Source organism: Coregonus lavaretus (genome assembly GCF_964263955.1).
Source record: "Coregonus lavaretus genome assembly, chromosome: 27".
Lineage (NCBI taxonomy): Eukaryota > Metazoa > Chordata > Actinopteri > Salmoniformes > Salmonidae > Coregonus > Coregonus lavaretus.
The window spans coordinates 24,157,954-24,181,581 of NC_140014.1; the positions used below are offsets into that span (position 1 = coordinate 24,157,954).

A 23,628-nucleotide genomic window follows, 5' to 3' on the forward strand; every position below is an offset into this window, starting at 1 on the left:
TTGGCAAACTTCAGACGGCCCTGTATATGTGCTTTCTTGAGCAGGGGGACCTTGCGGGTACTGCAGGATTTCAGTCCTTCACGGCGTAGTGTGTTACCAATTGTTTTCTTGGTGACTATGGTCCCAGCTGCCTTGAGATCATTGACAAGATCCTCCCGTGTAGTTCTGGGCTGATTCCTCACCTTTCTCATGATCATTGCAACTCCACGAGGTGAGACTTGCATGGAGCCCCAGGCCGAGGGAGATTGACAGTTATTTTGTGTTTCTTCCATTTGCGAATAATCGCACCAACTGTTGTCACCTTCTCACCAAGCTGCTTGGCGATGGTCTTGTAGCCCATTCCAGCCTTGTGTAGGTCTACAATCTTGTCCCTGACATCCTTGGAGAGCTCTTTGTTGTTGATTGCTTCTGTGGACAGGTGTCTTTTATACAGGTAACAAGCTGAGATTAGGAGCACTCCCTTTAAGAGTGTGCTCCTAATCTCAGCTCGTTACCTGTATAAAAGACACCTGGGAGCCAGAAATCTTTCTGATTGAGAGGGGGTCAAATACTTATTTCCCTCATTAAAATGTAAATCAATTTATAACATTTTTGACATGCGTTTTTCTGGATTTTTTGTTGTTATTCTGTCTCTCACTGTTCAAATAAACCTACCATTAAAATGATAGACTGATCATTTCTTTGTCAGTGGGCAAACGTACAAAATCAGCAGGGGATCAAATACTTTTTTCCCTCACTGTATATATGTACACATACATACATATAAATACATATCCATACATACATATAAATACATACATATACACTACCGTTCAAAAGTTTGGGGTCATTTAGAAATGTCCTTGTTTTCGAAAGAAAATCATTTTTTTGGTCCATTTAAAATGACATCAAATTGATCAGAAATACAGTGTAGACATTGTTAATGTTGTAAATGGCTATTGTAGCTGGAAACGGCTGATTTTTAATGGAATATCTACATAGGCGTACAGAGGCCCATTATCAGCAACTTGAGACTAGTTTGAGTATCTGGAGCATCAGCAATTGTGGGTTCGATTACAGGCTCAAAATGGGCAGAAACAAATAACTTTCTTCTGAAACTCGTCAGTCTATTCTTGTTCTGAGATATGAAGGCTATTCCATGCGAGAAATTGCCAAGAAACTGAAGATCTCGTACAATTCTGTGTACTACTCCCTTCACAGAACAGCGCAAACTGGCTCTAACCAGAATAGACAGAGGACAAATACTGAGCAAGAGGACATGTTAGGAGGACAAATACATTAGAGTGTCTAGTTTGAGAAACAGACGCCTCACAGGTCTTCAACTGGCAGCTTCATTAAATAGTACCCGCAAAACACAGTGAAGAGGTGACTCCGGGATGCTGACCTAGGTAGAGTTGCAAAGAAAAAGTCCAGTGTCTGTGTTCTTTTGCCCATCTTAATATTTTCTTTTTATTGGCCAGTCTGAGATGTCTTTTTCTTTGCAAATCAGCCAGCTACAATAGCCATTTACAACATTAACAATGTCTACACTGTGTTTCTGATCAATTTGATGTCAGTTTAATTGACAAAAAATTTGCTTTTCTTTCGAAAACAAGGACATTTCTAAGTGACCCCAAACTTTTGAAAGGTATACATATCCTTAAAAAAATTATATTTCCCTTTATTACTTTCCAACCCCATCACCCCTTCCCTAATTGGAGTAAACTAGTGAACAACAACACTTAGGCCTCTACTTCCAGCTTATACATACTATATACATTTTATGGACACAGTCAATTGTACAATAATTATATTTTGTTTGTTTTTACTCCTGAACTTCCTCTACCCTCAACCTCTCCGATAATTTTCATGATGTCCATCCTTATCCATATCTTTCTAACTGTGCTCTTTCACAAAAGCTCTCAACCTATAACCTACAGTGGGGAAAAAAGTATTTAGTCAGCCACCAATTGTGCAAGTTCTCCCACTTAAAAAGATGAGAGAGGCCTGTAATTTTCATCATAGGTACACGTCAACTATGACAGACAAAATGAGAGAAAAAATCCAGAAAATCACATTGTAGGATTTTTAATGAATTTATTTGCTAATTATGGTGGAAAATAAGTATTTGGTCAATAACAAAAGTTTCTCAATACTTTGTTATATACCTTTTGTTGGCAATGACACAGGTCAAATGTTTTCTGTAAGTCTTCACAAGGTTTTCACACACTGTTGCTGGTATTTTGGCCCATTCCTCCATGCAGATCTCCTCTAGAGCAGTGATGTTTTGGGGCTGTCGCTGGGCAACATGGACTTTCAACTCCCTCCAAAGATTTTCTATGTGGTTGAGATCTAGAGACTGGCTAGGCCACTCCAGGACCTTGAAATGCTTCTTACGAAGCCACTCCTTCGTTGCCCGGGCGGTGTGTTTGGGATCATTGTCATGCTGAAAGACCCAGCCACGTTTCATCTTCAATGCCCTTGCTGATGGAAGGAGGTTTTCACTCAAAATCTCACGATACATGGCCCCATTCATTCTTTCCTTTACACGGATCAGTCGTCCTGGTCCCTTTGCAGAAAAACAGCCCCAAAGCATGATGTTTCCACCCCCATGCTTCACAGTAGGTATGGTGTTCTTTGGATGCAACTCAGCATTCTTTGTCCTCCAAACACGACGAGTTGAGTTTTTACCAAAAAGTTCTATTTTGGTTTCATCTGACCATATGACATTCTCCCAATCCTCTTCTGGATCATCCAAATGCACTCTAGCAAACTTCAGACGGGCCTGGACATGTACTGGCTTAAGCAGGGGGACACGTCTGGCACTGCAGGATTTGAGTCCCTGGCGGCGTAGTGTGTTACTGATGGTAGGCTTTGTTACTTTGGTCCCAGCTCTCTGCAGGTCATTCACTAGGTCCCCCCGTGTGGTTCTGGGATTTTTGCTCACTGTTCTTGTGATCATTTTGACCCCACGGGGTGAGATCTTGCGTGGAGCCCCAGATCGAGGGAGATTATCAGTGGTCTTGTATGTCTTCCATTTCCTAATAATTGCTCCCACAGTTGATTTCTTCAAACCAAGCTGCTTACCTATTGCAGATTCAGTATTCCCAGCCTGGTGCAGGTCTACAATTTTGTTTCTGGTGTCCTTTGACAGCTCTTTGGTCTTGGCCATAGTGGAGTTTGGAGTGTGACTGTTTGAGGTTGTGGACAGGTGTCTTTTATACTGATAACAAGTTCAAACAGGTGCCATTAATACAGGTAATGAGTGGAGGACAGAGGAGCCTCTTAAAGAAGTTACAGGTCTGTGAGAGCCAGAAATCTTGCTTGTTTGTAGGTGACCAAATACTTATTTTCCACCATAATTTGCAAATAAATTCATAAAAAATCCTACAATGTGATTTACTGGAATTTTTTTCCTAAATTTGTCTATCATAGTTGACGTGTACCTATGATGAAAATGACAGGCCTCATCTTTTTAAGTGGGAGAACTTGCACAATTGGTGGCTGACCTAAATACTTTTTTTCCCCACTGTATATACTTATTATGGACACAGTATGCTTTACATGAGTTATCTTGTTGTTATTAGTTGTTTTTAGTTGTTATTAGTCCCATCCCTATCTTAATGTAATGACATTGGGGGAAGAAAACTGGTTTATTATCAATGACTTATCAACAGCTGTAACAAGCTGTCCAGTGTAGGAAATCCTCACTGGAATCGTAGTTTATAGAAAGACCCATAACATAAATGTGTATGAATGTTAGTGGCTACAGAATGCCCATTTTGAGTCTTACTGCTGATTAAGTAAGTGTTGCTGATGCTGTTCCCAACAGGTTCCTGTGCATGGCCCATCCAGCCCTAACAAAGTCAACTTCCACAGCTTTTGCAACGTCAGCCACTACAGGTTAGTCACTGTCACCCAGATCAGGTTAGAGTTTGGCCCACTTCTGGTGACACTATATCTCAGTGCTAATGAATGTGTCAACTCCTTTCAGGTCGGTACTCATAGAAAAGGACAGCATCAACTCAGTGGCGTTGAATGACAGTCCTCAGGACAGCCATCAGAGGATGCTGGTGGCCGGCTCCGTGTCTGTCAGTGCCACAGGTACAGGACTGGGAATGGGATCTGATCTGGGATATAAGCAGACTCTAGAACAGGGGTATTCAACTCTTACCCTACGAGGTCCGAATCCTGCTGGTTTTCTTTTCTACCTGGTAATTAATTGCACCCACCTGGTGTCCCAGGTCTAAATCAGTCCCTGATTCGAGGGGAACAATTAAAAAATGCAGTGGAAATGGCTTCAAGGTCCAGACTTAAGTTTGAGGGCGCTAGAATAAGGATTAGACCCTACCAGACATTTATATTTGTCTTTGTTATAACAGTAAGATACTTATGTGTGAATGTGTGTGCTGCTCTAGGCGCATGCATTCTACTGAAGGAGACCACGCTGATGCCTCACATCCACGGCCTGCCTGCTCTCATCACCATGCTCTTCAGCCCTGTCATTGAGCTACGGTCAGTCTGCTTGGAGATAGTATGCTCCTCACCACATTCACATTTAATCAAATTACCTATCAGAAAACCTTACCCTAAGATCCTATAGGGAATGTGAAATGATTGGGGTTCTACTAAGCTAACATATGGAATTGTTTGAAGATGGTCATACCAAGGATAATTGAGCTATTTGATTTTAAATTAAGGTATCAAATGAGAGATATAAGAAAGATCAGGAAACAATAATAATAATTTAAAAAATGGACATGTATTTAACCTCTTATTTTAAGCACTAAACTACACTATATATACAAAAGTATGTGGACACCCCTTCAAATTAGTGGATTCGGCTATTTCAGCCACACCCGTTGCTGACGGGTGTATAAAATCGAGCACAGAGCCATGCAATCTCCAAAGACAAACCTTGGCAGTACAATGGCCTTACTGAAGAGCTCAGTGACTTTGAACGTGGCACTGTCATAGGATGCCACCTATCCAACAAGTAAAATATCTGCCCAGCTAGAGCTGCCCCGGTCAACTGTAAGTGCTGTTATTGTGAAGTGGAAACGTCTAGGAGCAACAACGGCTCAGCCGTGAAGTGGTAGGCCACACAAGCTCACAGAACGGGATCGCAGAGTGCTGAAGCACGTAAAAATCGTCTGTCCTCGGTTGCAACGCTCACTACCGAGTTCCACTGCCTCTGGAAGCAACGTCAGCACAAGAGCTGTTTGTTGGGAGCTTAATTAAATGGGTTTCCATGGCCGAGCAGCCGCACACAAGCCTAAGATCACCATGTGCAATGCCAAGCGTCGGCTGGAGTCGTGTAAAGCTCGCCGCCAATGGACTCTGGAGTAGTGGAAATGCGTTCTCAGGAGTGATGAATCACACTTCACCATCTGGCAGTCCGACAAACTAATCTGCGTTTGGTGGATGTCAGGATAACCCTATCTGCCTGACTGCAAAGTGCCAACTGTAAAGTTTGTTAGAGGAGGAATAATGGGGCTGTTTTTCATGGTTCGGGCTAGGCACCTTAGTTCCAGTGAAGGGAAATCTTAATGCTACAGCATACAATGACATTCTAGATGATTCTGTGCTTCCAACTTTGTGGCAACAGTTTGGGAAATGCCCTTTCCTGTTTCAGCATGACAATGCCACCGTGCACGAAACGAGATCCATACAGTAATGGATTGTCGAGATCGGTGTGGAAGAACTTGACTGGCCTGCACAGAGCCCTGACCTCAACCCCATCGGACACCTTTGGGATGAATTGGAACGCCGTCTGTGAGCCAGGCCTAATCGCCCAACATCTGTGCCTGACCTCACTAATGCTCTTGTGGCTGAATGGAAGCAAGTCCCCGCAGCAATGTTCCAACATCTAGTGGAAAGCCTTCCCAGAAGAGTGGAGGCTGTTATAGCAGCAAAGGGGGGAGTAACTCCATATTAATGCCCATGATTTTGGAATTAGATGTTCGACGAGCAGGTGTCCACATACTTTTGGTAATGTAGTGTATCTCATATATATACTTCCATTTATATTTTTTTTCATTGGTACCCGGCTTAGGGCTGTTCCAGTGACCATATTACCGCCACACCGGCAGTCATGAGTCATGACCGCAGTAAAATTCCACATGACTGTTAAGTCACGGTAATCTCCTGTTATGCACTCTGGACATGCTTTGGTAGTACCCAACTTGCTAATGACCATCAGGTCTTAATGGCCTGGTACTCAGGGCTCTATTGTCCTTCTAACCACTGACTCTGACATCAATGCAAATGCAATCAAAAATCACATCAAACACTTATCAAAACAGTATCTGCATTTAAAACTCACCTCACTGTGATGATCAATTTGAAAAAATAAGTTCAACAGCAGGTTGAAACTGATTGTAACACATGGTCGTTTGGATGTTGTTTCAAAGCCTAACACAACGAAATGAACAGTGCTTTCTAAGGTGATGATTAATTCAAAACACACATGCTCATATTAGAACCTGAATTAATATTATGATTGTGCCGTTGTACAATACATAGCCTACTGCATATTACGCATGGCAGAAAAACATAAAACTAAACTGATTTAAGATGTCTTTGGTACATAATTGGTCTAGCCTATACTCCAAAGTTAAACAAATTAATGTGATCGCCTTTGAGTGTGGACTGTATTATTATGCATACTGGATGGACTGGTTACCTTATGCTACTCTCCAAAATGTCTATCCACGAGTCTGGGCGAGAACATATAGTACTAGGCGATGCTGTTGGTTCATTGATTGTGCAGGGCAGCTTACAGTAAGCCTACAATTATATTTAATTAGATTTTTGAATAGCCTAGTAATAGGGATTTTTTAAATGTCTTTTCATAATTAATTGGGTGACACATTACCTTTTAGCTATTGTGGTGGTAATTCTAACGCAAAGGAGAGAGACTGTATTCTTCAAAACAACTTAATTTGCAAAAATGAAGCAATAAACGACAATCACTCAACAGTGCATCGTTAGAAAGCCCAACGATCATAGTTGGGTCTCAGCTTATATAGAAAAAGTACGTCCTATTCTGTCTACGTGACAGTTTAGCAGATGGGTGGAAACAGGGCGAGGTTGATAACACGAGGGCTCAACCGTATAACTGCGTTCGTGACAGTTCACACTATAATGTGCTCCTTCCTGCAACTTCCCATAGAGCTGACTTCCTGCAGAAAATAAAATCACAGGATGTGTCACATGCTGCGGTCGCACCCAAATGGCTCTTATCTGTACGCCCAGACTTACAGTACCAGTCAAAAGTTTGGACCCACCTACTCATTCCAGGGTTTTTCTTTATTTTTACTATTTTCTACATTGTAGAATAATAGTGAAGACATCAAAACTATTGAATAACACACATGGAATCTTGTAGTAACCAAAAAAGTGTTAAACAAATCAAAATATATTTTAGATTTTAGATTCTTCAAATAGCCACCCTTTGCCTTGATGACAGCTTTGCACACTTTTGGCATTATCTCTACCAGCTTCACCTGGAATGCATTTCAATTAACAGGTGTGCCTTGTTAAAAGTTAATTTGTGGAATTTCTTTCCTCCTTAATGCGTTTGAACCAATCAGTTGTGTTGTGACAAGGTAGGGGTGGTATACAGAAGATAGCCCTATTTGGTAAAAGACCAAGTCCATATTATGGCAAGAACAGCTCAAATAAGCAAAGAGAATCGACAGTCCATCATTACTTTAAAACATGAAGGTGAGTCAATCCAGAACATTTCAAGAACTTTTAAGGTTTCTTCAAGTGCAGTCGCAAAAACCAACAAGCACTATGATGAAACTGGCTCTCATGAGGACCGCCACAGGAAAGGAACACCTAGAGTTACCTCTGCTGCAGAGGATAAGTTCATTAGAGTTAACTGCACCTCAGATTGCAGCCCAAATAAATGCTTCACAGAGTTCAAGTAACAGACACATCTCAACATCAACTGTTCAGAGGAGACTGTGTGAATCAGGCCTTATTCTACAATGTAGAAAATAGTAAAAATTAAGAAAAACCCTGGAATGCGTAGGTGTGTCCAAACTTTTGACTGGTACTGTATATATATTTATATTCCGTTTTCTGACATTGCTCATTCTGATATTTCTTAATTTCAGAATTTTTTGGGAATGTGTGTGTTGTGTTTTTTGTTAGTTTTTTTGCTAGGTATTACTGCACTGTTGGAGCTAGAAACACAAGCATTTCGCTTCACCTGCGATAACACCTGCAAATCTGTGTATGCGACCAATATAATTTGATTTGATTACAAGACCAGGAAGCAGCTCCTCCAGTCGGCCCCTGCCATCCACCCCCTCCCCTGCAGGAGGCTCTGGACCTAATTAGGCATCTTAAACTAAACAGAGCTTTCACACTCCAGTCCTCTCATTCATCACGCTCTACTCTAGCACAGAGAAAACTGTACTGTACACAGCCACAGAGACAGCAGTATGGATAAAGTTAAGGAAGTACTAGTGACCAGCTCCTTGACTTGACTGAGAGTTACAAGTATGTTTCTATTGCACATGAGATCATCATGTCCTATTATAAGCTAGGGGTGGTATACAGAAGATAGCCCTATTTGGTAAAAGACCAAGTCCATATTATGGCAAGAACAGCTCAAATAAGCAAAGAGAATCGACAGTCCATCATTACTTTTAAGACATGAAGTTCAGTCAATCCGGAAAATTTCAAGAACTTTGGAAGTTTCTTCAAGTGCAGTTGCAAAAACCATCAAGCACTATGATGAAACTGGCTCTCATGAGGACCGCCACAGGAAAGGAAGACCCAGAGTTACCTCAGCTGCAGAGGATAAGTTCATTAGAGTTAACTGCACCTCAGACATGGCAGCACAAATAAATGCTTCACAGAGTTCAAGTAACAGACACATCTCAACATCAACTGTTCAGAGGAGACTGCGTGAATCAGGCTTTCATGGTCCAATTGCTGCAAATAAACCACTACTAAAGGACACCAGTAAGAAAAAGAGACTTGCTTGGGCCAAGAAACACGAGCAATGGACATTAGACCGGTGGAAATCTGTCCTTTGGTCTGATGAGTCTAGATTTGAGATTTTTGGTTCCAACCGCTGTGTCTTTGTGAGACGCAGAGTAGGTGAACGAATCATCTCCGCATGTGTGGTTCCCACCGTGAAGCATGGAGGAGGAGGTGTGATGGTGTGGGGGTGCTTTGCTTGTGACACTGTCTGTGATTTATTTAGAATTCAAGGCACACTTAACCAGCATGGCTATTACAGCATTCTGCAGCGATACGCCATCCCATCTGGTTTGCGCTTAGACCCAACACACCTCCAGGCTGTGTAAGTGCTATTTGACCAAGAAGGAGAGTGATGGAGTGCTGCATCAGATGACCTGGCCTCCACAATCACCCGACTTCAACCCAATTGAGATGGTTCGGGATGAGTTGGACCGCAGAGTGAAGGTAAAGCAGCCAACAAGTGCTCAGCATATGTGGGAACTCCTTCAAGACTGTTGGAAAAGCATTTCAGGTGAAGCTGGTTGATAGAATGCCAAGAGTGTGCAAAGCTGTCATCAACGCAAAGGGTGGCTACTTAGAATCTAAAATATATTTTGATTTGTTTAACACTTTTCTGGTTACTACATGATTCCATATGTGATTTCATAGTTTTGATGTCTTCACTATTATTCTACAATGTAGAAAATAGTCAAAATAAAGAGACTCTAGAATGAGTAGGTGTGTGAACTTTTGACTGGTACTGTATGACGAGACAAGCCTGTATCAGCAAAAAATACTAACAGAAAACAGTTCAATTCTCTAAGTAAAAACAGGATATTATGTCTAATTAAACAGTATAGTATGAAATGAATATTACATTTCCTCCACACTATACAGAATATCTCGCCACCGTGCGTTTCCATCTCCTCTCTCCTTTATTTCTTTCTCGAGCGTGCAGAGGGGATGTCAACAGTTTAGTGAAATATGTTTAGTTGCGTAAACATGTTACTATTGATGTTCCCGAACAGATTTCACTTAGTTTCCTAAATTAAGCACTGGGTAGCTGCAGGAACAAGGTTGGAGAGCCCATGGCATACAGAGTTTGGGCGGAATATCACCTGTTGTGCAGCGAGAGCATTCTCCTCAAACAGTGGTTGATGCGTGGAGTGAAATAAGTGTCCTCATATTTCTTTCTTAGCTGCTCATATTAAGCACATGCTCCGCTATAAAACCAAAGAAGCCTACCCGGCATCATTGAAAAACGGACCGGCAGGAAAGCGCAATTCGCTATTGGAGTGCATACAGATGACGGCTTTTTCCCCCTACCCCTCTATAAACTGTTTAGCAAACCGTTCAGATGCTACAGACGTGTTCGTGAGAAGACCGATATTTGGTCTCATGATCTGACAAACACCGCTCTAGCTCTGCCACCCTTCACCACAGATGCGGAAGGGCGACATCGGCGGATGTGGTGGATTGAGACGCAGCCTATGCAAATAAACATGTTTCTAGCTCAAACTGACAGATTTGTTTTTTTTGCTAATTACATTTCCGCAGGGGCGTGGACATCAACTCTAGGGGGCTAAATGATAATATAAATAATGTGTTGTAATATTCACTTCAAATCATGCATTTAGTTCTACAGGTCTGTTATGTAACCGTGCCTGTTCTCTGCAGCACCAACGAGGAGAGGAACAGCTACACTGGCGCCCTCTGTGGTCTGGGGTGGAACGTCCAGTCTCAGGAGGCTGTCTTGCCTGAACATGACATGGAGCTCGCTTTCGATGTTAAATTCGATGTAGAGGACATCACAGAGGTAGCTAACACCCTTGGAGTTCCTGCGTCAGACCATTCATATCCATATGTATCATGTTATAAAACATGAGCATCAACTTTCCACACATAACCGGTGTGTTTTGTGTTGGATCAGATCAATGCGTTGCGTGGTGCCATCAACCGTCTGGTGTGTGAGGGGCCCAACGGTCCTCTGCACCTGGGGCCTGACAGGATCAACAGCCTGCAGGAGGACTGCCGCGAACGCCTTGTCAGGTTATTTACAAAGTCGCCCCCTCGGGAAGACCTTATTCCTGTGTACTATGAGGAACCAAAGAAATGGAACCAGGTATGGCTTGAATTCATGGTGTAATGCTCTTTTTCCCCACTTCAATCGAATCAGTCCAGATTTTATATAGAGCGTAAGGCCCATACTTAACTATAATGTCTAGTGTTCAAACAATTTATATTGAACGTGTATGTGTGACCATTTTGTGTGCATGGTGTTCGTGTGCAGGTGGATCCCAGTCAGAAGATGGAGATTGTCCAGAAGGAAGATGGAAAGAGCAAAGGGGTCCTGTTCCAGCTACACCCCGTCACACTGCTAAACATGTGAGGCTATTCTAAAGCAGCAACCAGAAGCACAGCATGCTGTTCTGTTTTCACCTCCACTACTCTTGTTTTACAAGATTTTCTTCTTATGGAACCCTCAGGAAGGACATTCTCTTTTGATAATTGTGGTATATATTTTGATAATTTATTACTGTTACAATTATCATTTTTACACATGGTCCTGCCATGCTTCTCATGTCCTGGGTTTTTCTGTTATTCAGCTTCGCTATAGCTGTGTTAGATGTTTGGAAAGTATAACTACACTATCATCTTTTGATATAAATCATTGATATTCAAGGAATGGCACTCCTTTTCTTTTGTATAAATGAATCCAACTTATAGTCAAGGTATGGTACTAGCTTTAGTTCAGTGACCTGACAGCCAAGTTAAATTTGTCACCTCAGCATACTGACATGCAAGCACACACACAACAGGAAAGGGCCTTCTGTGCCAGAAGGTATCTACGTGTATTCATGGAATGTAATTTCAAATCCCTTTGGATATTTATCCAGCGTGGTATGCACTGTGTACCCCTACAAAACACAACACCTCATATGTCCTCATATTTCTAACTCAAGACGAGACTGCCCTCGTCAAACTTTTGACTTGGACCATATTTTCAGTAATGCATCTGAAAAATGATAACATTATACATTGAGGAACATTTATTTTTCTGATTCTGTAATTAAATACATACTGTAAGTGCAAATAGTTAGTCCAGGGTCTAAGAACTACATTGAGTATAGGTGAACATAGTACAAAGTTGGACAGTTAATTCAGACAAGCTAAATATCATCAGATACTCCTTGTCTTCATAGTAGTTGAACAACAGTACCTAAGACATGAGCTTGTGTATAGTTCCATAGTTATGCAAAAAGAAACTACAATTACCACATCTAAAACGCATATTGTCAAATGAATGTGCTTGAAAACACAAAGGAAATCATTTTGATATTTATATATATTGACATATACTGAGAGAAGCCCCAACAGCTAACTCAGAAACATGAAGCAGTTTTTAACATTGGCAGCAGAGCATTTCTGTAGGCATATCGCTTTTTTGTACCTAACCTTAGTTTGTTGTAAGTGCTGAAGGAAAAAAAACTAGTGAAAACTGCACGAAAGATACAAAATAATATTTACTCAAGGCTTGACTTCATGCACTTAATAACAAGCAACACAAAATAAAAATATTTTTTCTTCAGAATTGTGTACTTGTCTACCTAGACATACCTTGAACATGAGTGATTTACTTCTAGACAGTTTTGGGGTCAGGGCTTCTCCAGTGGTTGGTTTTAGAGAACACCTTCTAGATGACATAGTACTACCCCCAGATAATGACAAGGCTATCCAACAATGATCAAGCTGTCTGCCTCTGAGTCTGAGCTGGACTCCTGTTAGCTAGACTCAGGTCTACTCTTCCTTTCGCTTGGCCCCGGGGATCTTCGCCTGGATCCTGTTGAGACAAAACATGGAGGTCACCACTCTGATACAGTGTCGTTAAACTTTTCTAGTTTGTATCAAGATTAACATCATTACAATCTATTTCTTAGTGGGATGTTCCAGGGAGTAGTGTGTTCATTCTCGAGTAAAAAAGGTCATAACTACTACTCACTTCCCCACCACAGAGTTCACTTGGGTCCGTATTAGTCCCACATATTGGTCAATCTGTGCCTGAGGGTGAAGAGAAAAAACAATTTAGATTACATTAAAAAATATATATTCTTTATCCCATTACTCAACAATATGAAAGTAGAACTAATTAAATGGAACGATCTTTCCATAAATCTAACGGGTAGAATACACCTATTCAGAATGGCATGGCTGCCAAAGTTTATACTTATTCTCTGTAATACCAATTACCCCACTGAAGACGTTCTTTAAAAAAAAGTATACTCTGTCATAAGACTTTATATGGGCAAATAAAACTCATAGGAAGATTTAAAACGTTTCTTTTTATTCTGAGTCTGAGGGTGGTTTTACTTGCGACATATAGTTAAATGTACTGAAGAGGAACAATGGGTACCTATTGAAGATGCGCATGCTTATCCCCAGAATATTTGTACGTGTATTTTCAAAGGATAAAGCTAAGAACATTAACTTAATTGTTAACACTATAACAACAGGGAAGAAAATAAAATGTATTCTACAAGAACCAATATCACTCTGTAAAAACACAACCCTATGGAGCAATCCTTGGATAGCTTTTCAGAATTACCTATTGGAACCAAGACTTAAAAATAACTGATATTGGCATAAAATGGAGGGTATATTGGAACATAACTAACAAAATTACAGTTAACTAAAATGTACGCTTAATCCAGTATAAATTGATGTATACAATTTATTATACAAGACAATATTCATGTCTTAAGTGTAAAACTAACAATGACTATAACATTCCCAGAAGGCATGGATTATTAAGTCCAAAAGTTATAGCCAGCGTTAGAAAGTTGGCTGTCAGAAGTATTACAATGTACCTTTACTTTTAATCCGTCTGTCTGCATATTTCAAGACATGGCATATGAGGGTGCAGTGAGATACCCGATGGGTTGGATGATACTTTTCTCGTCAATCATTTAAAAAAAACGATACTTAGCTGGAAATCAACCAATCCTCCATGGTTAACACAATGGAAAGGTCAAATGCTTTATCTAAATGTTGAAAGTGTGCGGGCGACAGAGAGAATCAAAATGGTGCGCTTTGAGGCCATACGGCGGAGAGTGTGCGAGCACTGGAGATGGGGGTGTGAGTCTGGGCAGGTGTGATGTTGATGTTTGTATGTGTATGTTTTGTATTGTAAAAAAAACAAATCGTACAAAAAAAGTACATGTATTCTAGAGTGAGGGTAAGTTCTTACCTGGTGTTTCTCATAGACAATGGGCATGCTGAACATGGACACCACGGCTGTAGGGGAAGAGAGTGAGCGCATGTTAAAGCAGTTTGACCTGGAGTGTCCCCCTTGGAATATACTCATGTACACATTGTGTCAACAGAGCCCCACCCCAGCTCAGAGACATATCTACAGTAGGTAAATAGAAACATAACAAATATATGAGATCCGTTATGTCTTCAGGTGTGAATGAATCCTTTGAACAAGGCCCTTCATGAATTGACCTCTGGAAGTTCATCATATGGATCTTTTTAGGATGCGACTAATCCTAATGTAGGAAATCAATCGTTTTTGCTCAAAAGGACAGAACACTCAATAATCCACTGTGATACAGAATTGATACAGATTTCAGTAAAACTGTCTCTGGTTCCATGAAGAACCATATGTTGTGATGAGGCAACCATCAGGCTGTCTGAGTTGATCTTGTCATGTCATGTGGGACATGTTGCCCTGCTCCACAGCGTATGTTCTCTCTGTGTTGGGTTAATCATTGACTGACAATGGGGTACTTTGGGTTAATCATTGACTGACAATGGGGTACTTTGGGTTAATCATTGACTGACAATGGGGTACTTTGGGTTAATCATTGACTGACAATGGGGTACTTTGGGTTAATCATTGACTGACAATGGGGTACTGTGATGCTTGCTTATTACAGCCCACTCCCCTGATTATAGTACAAACTCACAGACTGGCTCCGTGATGGTGTAGATGGAGAGAGGTTTCAATATGATTCATTATATTACATTTTATAAAATGTTAGACAGCTGAGATAAAATATGAGCTGTATGTCAGGCTGAACATGGTGTGCAGTAGAGAGGTGCAGAGCTGAGTATAACAGCTACAGTAGCCAGTCGGAGAAGAATCCTCACCCAGAATAAGCAGAGTCAGGCCATTGAAGAGAGCGCCCACATAGGTCAGCAGCCACATCAGTACAGCAAACTGCAACACAGGGTAAAAACATGTAACTCTTGGCACTGTTTAAACAAACACACCCCAACAATGTATGGTATGTGTATATGACGTTTGACTGAAGGTATGTCGTGATAAAAGTATTAATGTTTTAAGTGTAACGTGTCCATTTGATGTTTGACAGCAGGAATAGTACTGAGATTACATACATTAAAGAGTAGTGTTGGTAAGGTGGTTGTGTCCACCATGTCATTATTATTATTTATTATTTTAACCCCTCTGGCCAAACCCTCCCATAACCCGGACGGCGCTGGGCCAATTGTGCGCCGCCCTATGGGACTCCCGGTCACGGCCAGTTATGACACTGCCTGGGATCGAACCCGGGTCTGTAGTGACGCCTCAAGTACCTTAGACCGCTGCGCCATTTGGGAGACCATGTCATTATTTTAAGCCCAGAGGTGAGAGAGAGGCTGACCTTCAGTGAGTCGATGAGGTCCTGGACCAGGAACAGCCTACGGAGCTCCTTCATACAGGTGTTGGCGTAGAGCAGAGCCTTGTCAGCATATTTACCGATCTGATCCTGGGACAGAGAGATCTCCACCTCCAGATAAGATCTGTAGGTAAGAAGTACAACAGACTATTAGTGTCCAGGCTAAAGTGGCATTGCAAAAAAGATGAGTGAATGTTTAAATGTCAGATTATTTAATGTGCTGAGTAAACACAGATCCTCTATCCTCCCTCACTCACTTGAATGGGTGCCCTTCATCGGTCTTCTGCACAGCCTGAAGCACAGACTTGTAGATCCTGAAGCTGATGCTGGCAGAGAGGGCAGCCAGGGCTAAGTAGGCTCCCACACTGACCACACTGAACTGGGTCAGAGAGAAGAGCAGCAGGAGCACGCTGCCGAACACAGCTCCAGACTGCTTCACATTCCTCCAGTAGAGCAGGTCAATGGCTGGGGGGAGAACAGAGACAGTAGAGCAGGGTTAGGATCCAGGGTTAGACCCAGCATTACACACTACAGCAGGGTTCCCCAACTGGCGAGCCGAATTTGGCCCCCCAACTGTTTTGTTGTTGTTGTTCGACATAAGACTAAAAACACCAGCAAATCAGCTCCAAGTGATTTTAATCTCGGAAATCTGTTCCAAAGTATTCCCACGCATAATAGAGAGATATGTGATCGTACACAAATATAAGCAAGGTTTGAAATGTTTATGTTTTAGTCAAATATCTGTTTGGGCTTCTTGCGGTCAATTTGCAGTCTACAAATTCTTTGTAATTATCTTCTGGCCCCCTGACCATCCGCTAAGAAATAAAATCGGCACGCAGCTCAATCTAGTTGATGATCCCTGAACTACAGTATGACCAAGACCCATGATTACAGAGACCGTATCTGTGGGGTCACCTCAACATTACAAAGTATGACCCAACCGTAGGGTCACCTCAACATTACAAAGTATGACCCAACCGTAGGGTCACCTCAACATTACAAAGTATGACCCAACCGTAGGGTCACCTCAACATTACAAAGTATGACCCAACCGTAGGGTCACCTCAACATTACAAAGTATGACCCAACCGTAGGGTCACCTCAACATTACAAAGTATGACCCAACCGTAGGGTCACCTCAACATTACAAAGTATGACCCAACCGTAGGGTCACCTCAACATTACAAAGTATGACCCAACCGTAGGGTCACCTCAACATTACAAAGTATGACCCAACCGTAGGGTCACCTCAACATTACAAAGTATGACCCAACCGTAGGGTCACCTCAACATTACAAAGTATGACCCAACCGTAGGGTCACCTCAACATTACAAAGTATGACCCAACCGTATGGCCACCCCAACATGACAAAGTATGACCCAACCGTATGGTCACCCCAACATGACACAGTATGACCCAACCGTAGGGTCACCCCAACATGACACAGTATGACGCAACTTTAGGGTCACCCCAACATGACCCAACTGTATGGTCACCCCAGCATGACACAGGGATAGAATAACCACAGTGCTCAATAGTGTTCCTTACCACGTCTACGTTGTGATATAATTGACAGTACGGTAATCCTGTGTATCCCAGGCATTTAACTCCGATAACTGGAAGTCCATAGCAACCAGAAATCCTCAGAGACCCCTGACGTGTGTGATTTTGCTCTAACCTATATTTTATTGCGTTTGATTGAGTTGTCGATTAAACGTAGATGTGAATGTGTCAAAGTGAAAACATTTCTATCCGGCTTCCTTTCGCCTATATATATAGAGTGACCTTTGCAAACGATAATAGTGAGCTGACTCTTACTTGTCAAACAGGCGTCACGCAATTCATGTTGCCACACACCGGCACTGCCAGTGAAATGTGTGATTGTCTATAGTAGTGGTCAGCACCTGGTCTGGTCTCACACACACAGTGACCCTGCATTACCCTAACACAACCTGGTTCCCCAGTAGCACAACTGTACTGGCCATTCACAGAGCTGGGTTAATCATTGACCTGGGGGCCTGTGGAGACGGTGGCAGAAATAGACGCTGTATCAGCAGTGTCCAGAGATAACCGGTGCGTTCGTAAATTCACTCTGGCTATCTACTCCGATTTCAGAGCACTCTCGTATGAGTGTGCCAGAGCGCAGAATAACTGATGAATTTACGAACGCTCAACACCCGTTGAATATGGCCGGTGTCAGTAAACGTCGGCAAAAAAGCGTAACTAAATTGTTGCCAGGAGCACAGTTACAGTCATCAACGCTTTGGATAACATGAAAACAGCCTAACCAGCTCTGCTAGAGCGAGTAAAATGGTCAGTGAGGTGTTCTCTCATTCGTGTCTGGAAGTAGCTAGCCAAAGTTAGCCAGATAGCTTGGGTGCTTGACTGCCGTTGTGAGGTCAGAACACTCGGATCAACCCTACTCCTCGACCAGAGCGTCCAGTGTGCGCTCTGAATTTATGAACGGACAATCTGACAACGCTCTGAATGTACAAACGCCCTGGCACTCCAGATTGATTTTATGAACACACCCAACAGCTCAAAGTGACCTGGTCATTCTAGAGTTCTACGTTTAGAGGAACGTCATCACAGTGACGGATGACGGGCCCATTTGGGACCATTGGAGTGAACAAACTGGGCTACATCATAAGGCTGACTGGTAAACACCCCAAGGGGATATAGGCAACCTAAATAAGCTTTATTTTAATCTACCATTTCATACATTGAACAGAAATATAAATGCAACAATTTCAACGATTTTACTGAGTTACAGTTCATAATTTAAATAAATAAATTAGGGGCGTGGATCAGAAAACCAGTCAGTATCTGGTGTGACCACCATTTGCCTCCTGCAGTGCGACACATCTCCTTTGCATTGAGTTGATCAGGCTGTTGATTGTGCCGTTGAATGTTGTCCGACTCCTCTTCAGTGGCTGTGCGAAGTTGCTGGATATTGGTGGGGACTGGAACACGCTGTTATACGCGTCAATCCAAAGCATCCCAAACATGCTCAATGGGTGACATGTCTGGTGAGTATGCAGGCGTTGGAAGAACTGGGACATTTTCAGCTTGTGTACAGATCCTTGGGGCCGTGCATTATCATGCTGAAACATGAGTTGATGGCATCTCGTCACAGTATCTCTGTGCATTCAAATTGTATTTGTTGTCCGTAGCTTATGCCTGCCCATACCATAACCCCACCACCACCATGGGGCTCGCCCACACAACGCCATATGCCCGGTACAGTTGAAACCGAGATTAGCACCTTAAGAGCACACTTCGCCAGTGTGGCAGTGGCCATCGAAGGTGAGCATTTGCCCACTGAAGTCGGTTACGACGCCAAACTGCAGCCAGGTCAAGACCCTAGTGAGGACGATGAGCAGTCAGATGAGCTTCCCTGAGATGGTTTCTGAACAGAAATTCTTCAGTTGTGCAAACCCACAGTTTAATCAGCTGTCCAGGTGGCTGTTCTCAGACTATCCCGCTGGTGAAAAAGCCAGATGTGGAGGTCCTGGGCTGGCGTGGTTACACGTGGTCTGCGGTTGTGAGGCCGTTTGGATGTACTGCCAAATTCTCTAAATTAACCTTAAATTCTCTGGCAACAGCTCTGGTGGACATTCCTGCAGTGAGCATGCCAATTGCATGATCCCTTGTGTGACAAAACTGCACATTTTAGAGTGGCCTTTTATTGTCTCAGCACAAGGTGCACCTGTGTAATGATCATGCTGTTTAATCAGCTTCTTGATATGCCACACCTGTCAGGTGGATGGATTATCTTGACAAAGGAGAAATGCTCACTAACAGGGATGTAAACAAATTTGTGCACAACATTTTAGAGAAATAAGCTTTTGTGCATATGGAACATTTCGGGAATCTTTTCTTTCAGCTCATGAAACATGGGACCAACACTTTACATGTTGCGTTTATATTTTTGTTCAGTATACATCCAATTCAATGGTGTCTTAAAAGACTGGTGCCATGTCCTGCTATCTATGTTTTTTTTGGCATAAGACTCGGTACGTTTCAGCCCCCAACAAAGATGGCAGAGGTTTGTCACCCCTGGATTAGGCCTGAGTCAGTGTACCATTCCAGCTCAGCTCAAGTGACCCACACAGCCCTCTCCTGTGTTGGCTGGAAACACAGGCTTGTTTCCATGGAAAAGGGTCTGGTTCACCCACAGTAGTGAGCCGGCTCCTCCACATCCAGTGACTGTGGCTCAGTGTACATTCATGTATTTCAATGTTCAACTGTTGATGTAACACCTGCAAGCCCTCTGTTTCACAAGGAAGAGGAGAAGACCAAGCCTGTTCCATTGATTTTGTCCTCCTGTTCCATAGAGTGAGAAACTGCTGTGTCCTCTGGGTGTCTTCTCCTTCCTCCCTAAGCCCTCCTGCCTGCCCATCCGCCTTCCTGCTCTAATTTTAGCTGTGGAGCTGTGAGCAGCACAGAGATGATGGCCATCTTTATTTTCTAACATAGGCATCTGCGGATGCCTAAAAGGTGTTCTAAAACAGGGTGCTGAAAGGACACTCATTTTACCACCACTGACTCTCTCGTTTTGTGAGGGACAGGTGCACATTTTGCCATACCCCCATAATCATCTGCCCAAATCATCAAGACTGAGCTCCCCTTCTCAGTAACCAATACGGACTGATCGCTTTCCCTGTAATCAATAACTAATCAATCAGGCTGGATTACCACCCCTTCATCTATAATCTTCCATTTATATCTGACTGAGTGCCACTCCCTATAAACCCACTGTCACGGTCACTAGTCAGAAACTCACTCTATGATATGCCATTTATCTACAGTATTGCTTAAAATGGAGATGCAAAAAAAGAAATAAACATTCACGCACCAAGCGAAGCAGCCGTAAAACAGACAGGCAGGACAGCAATGCCAGAGAGACTTGACATACAGTAGCATATGTGCATTGTAATCTGATCTACAGATTGCACAAAGAGAGAAAAGCTTTAGCTAGTACGGTAGAAGCGTGTGTACTGACCTGCGGCTCCCATGGCTGAATAGGGACAGAGGCAGCTGCTTTATCCACAGACAAAGGGAGAGCAATGAAGGGAGGGGCCACGAGCACACAGCCTAGTCATTGGTCTGGGGGCGGTGGGGGAGCTGCGATCCAGCACATACTCATACACACACCCTCTCAGTGAGCTCTTTTATACCCTAGCTTTAAAGCACAGCCCCACTGACAAATGACACAAGACTGCCAAGCAAGGACAAAATTAAAGTGACGATCTTATTCAAAATGGTGGATGGGTATCTCCCTCCACCAGACAAGAAGATGGAGTTCTTTCCGATCATTTATTTATTCTCTTATCTATAGTCCGCAGCATATGACTTCATTGGCAGTATACCAACTACTGAGTGGGTGTCGCAGCAGATCTGCAAGGTCTGTGAGGGTGTTATGTGACCGATAGTGAGGATGAAAGATGCAGGCCGAAATGTACTGCTCTACTAAAATGCTTCAGCTCTGTGAGGATCTGGTGAGCACCTGCTTGATGCAGTTACCATAGCTACGGTGCTGCATTTTCTCCCCCTCCACTCACTGAGAGAGAGAGGAGGAAGGAAGGTGAGAGAGATAGATGGATGGAGAGAGCGAAAGCGCTCCCTGGGGAACTGAAACAGATTCACTTGCTCTGAATTTGGGGAACGAGGGACACGTAACGTGTCTACACCGACACACACCCAGCCATTATTGTTCAACACAAAATGACGGTTTAACATGGAGGCAGGAAGCCTTCAAAACATGGACATATTTTCTAAACGCTGCTGATAGAACCCGACAGGGTTTAAATACCATTATAAAGGCTTAATGGAGTTTGATGGCTGAGTTTGGTTTGTATCGTTGACACATATTACAAATCATGCAACTCTCTGGAACTAGCCTACAGTTTCTTTTACTGACAAAATACCACCAAGGAAGACTACTGGTGAACAATACTGTTCTCAAACTAGATGGCAATTTAGCATTAAGTAAAATTGTAGGACTTTTTTTTACCAGGTTAAAAGTATTTTTGTGGTAGTTGAACCAATTGATTGGTTCTGATTTCAGATCTGAGTCGCAGAGAAGTAGATTTCATAATATCTTAGAAGATATTTCTGTTCTGATTTGAATAGCAGAGAAGTAGACTAATATTTCATACACTAAGTTGTTGGGAAAGTGGTAAAAGTAGCTGATTTGTGTCAAAAGTTACATTAATTCCTAATTGTGTTCCTAATTTCATCATTTTATGTATAGCTTTCTCCCGATCAAACAATGAATGTAAAATAGTTCAATCTCAAAGTTGTTTGAATAGCCAAAAAATTTAAGGTAGCCAGGGTAATAATGAGAGAGAACAAACAATATCAATAGCCTATAGAAAACATCTAATGACCAGTTTAAGCTTATTAAGAAATAAATTATCCATGCGGGCCAGGAAAATCCCTCCACGCGAAGTTGAAAACCAACTGGCCAATAACCTATCCTCCTACTAGGTCTATCATAAAAGCTTTAAAACAAGTTTAACGTTATGAACAGTAGCTTATTTCCCAAATTGTATAGCCTAAGATGGTGTTGTCCTAAAGTTGCCGCTTTCAAAAATAACAAGAATGAAAGTCTATAGCCTAGGCTATTCTCAAATCACAGCTTTATAAGAGATAGAACAAACTATTATTATTCCATTATTTATTTATTATTTTATGAGGCAAATAAAGCAATTTTATTAAGTTCTGAAAAATGGTAGACTGCTTCTATCCAGCCCATGATGTTAACCTAACTCACTACGGTAGGACCGTTCCTTATCAGACTGTCACTGCTCTGTACGGTAGGACCGTTCCTTATCAGACTGTCACTGCTCTGTACGGTAGGACCGTTCCTTATCAGACTGTCACTGCTCTGTACGGTAGGACCGTTCCTTATCAGACTGTCACTGCTCTGTACGGTAGGACCGTTCCTTATCAGACTGTCACTGCTCTGTACGGTAGGACCGTTCCTTATCAGACTGTCACTGCTCTGTACGGTAGGACCGTTCCTTATCAGACTGTCACTGCTCTGTACGGTAGGACCATTCCTTATCAGACTGTCACTGCTCTGTACGGTAGGACCGTTCCTTATCAGACTGTCACTGCTCTGTACGGTAGGACCGTTCCTTATCAGACTGTCACTGCTCTGTACGGTAGGACCGTTCCTTATCAGACTGTCACTGCTCTGTACGGTAGGACCGTTCCTTATCAGACTGTCACTGCTCTGTACGGTAGGACCGTTCCTTATCAGACTGTCACTGCTCTGTACGGTAGGACCGTTCCTTATCAGACTGTCACTGCTCTGTACGGTAGGACCGTTCCTTATCAGACTGTCACTGCTCTGTACGGTAGGACCGTTCCTTATCAGACTGTCACTGCTCTGTACGGTAGGACCGTTCCTTATCAGACTGTCACTGCTCACTACGGTAGGACCGTTCCTTATCAGACTGTCACTGCTCTGTCATGTGTGCGACACACACACACACACCTATTCCATGCTGAAGCTCCTCCACCAGAAATGAATATTAGAAAAGATTTGCCTGCCCATGCGTTCAACAACATTATCTTTCATCATGATTCATCCAGTTGTAGCATTCAATTTCGTGCTATAGCCCAACGGTTGTTTTAGTCAAATATTATTTATCTTTCATTGGTTGGCCAATAGGGGGCGATACCATTGTATGTGATATACACTGAACAAAATTATAAACAAAACATGCAACAATTTCAAAGATTTTACTGAGTTACAGTTAATAAATTAGGCCCCAATCTATGGATTTCACATGACTGGGAATACAGATATGCATCTGTTGGTCACAGATACCTTTAAAAAATGGTAGGGGCGTGGATCAAAAAAACAGTCAGTATCTGGTGTTACCACCATTTGCCTCATGCAGCGCGACACATCTCCTTCGCATTGAGTTGATCAGGCTGTTGATTGTGGCCTGTGGAATGTTGTCCCACTCC

At 42.5% G+C, this 23,628-nt stretch overlaps 2 protein-coding genes across 3 annotated transcripts in view; one reads left to right on the plus strand and one right to left on the minus strand.

The window, feature by feature from the left end:
- Positions 1 to 11,350, plus strand: part of tdrd9 (tudor domain containing 9) — a gene marked incomplete at both ends in the record, with an annotated part of 46,769 nt that extends 35,419 nt beyond the window's left edge. Inside the window, 6 exons of the mRNA XM_084143726.1 lie at positions 3,812 to 3,882; positions 3,974 to 4,083; positions 4,398 to 4,494; positions 10,639 to 10,777; positions 10,892 to 11,083; positions 11,252 to 11,350. Coding sequence (XP_083999852.1) covers positions 3,812 to 3,882; positions 3,974 to 4,083; positions 4,398 to 4,494; positions 10,639 to 10,777; positions 10,892 to 11,083; positions 11,252 to 11,350 — 708 coding nt within the window. The remainder of the gene's footprint in view (positions 1 to 3,811; positions 3,883 to 3,973; positions 4,084 to 4,397; positions 4,495 to 10,638; positions 10,778 to 10,891; positions 11,084 to 11,251) is intronic.
- Positions 11,351 to 11,988: 638 nt separating this feature from the next.
- LOC311102405 (reticulon-1-A-like) overlaps positions 11,989 to 23,628 on the minus strand; it is a 51,319-nt gene continuing 39,679 nt past the window's right edge. For both annotated transcript variants that reach the window (XM_084143736.1, XM_084143737.1), the window contains 6 exons: positions 15,899 to 16,106; positions 15,627 to 15,765; positions 15,112 to 15,181; positions 14,207 to 14,253; positions 12,962 to 13,020; positions 11,989 to 12,802 (listed from right to left, as the gene is read on the minus strand). In XM_084143736.1, coding sequence (XP_083999862.1) covers positions 12,760 to 12,802; positions 12,962 to 13,020; positions 14,207 to 14,253; positions 15,112 to 15,181; positions 15,627 to 15,765; positions 15,899 to 16,106 — 566 coding nt within the window. In that variant the 3' untranslated portion in view covers positions 11,989 to 12,759. The remainder of the gene's footprint in view (positions 12,803 to 12,961; positions 13,021 to 14,206; positions 14,254 to 15,111; positions 15,182 to 15,626; positions 15,766 to 15,898; positions 16,107 to 23,628) is intronic.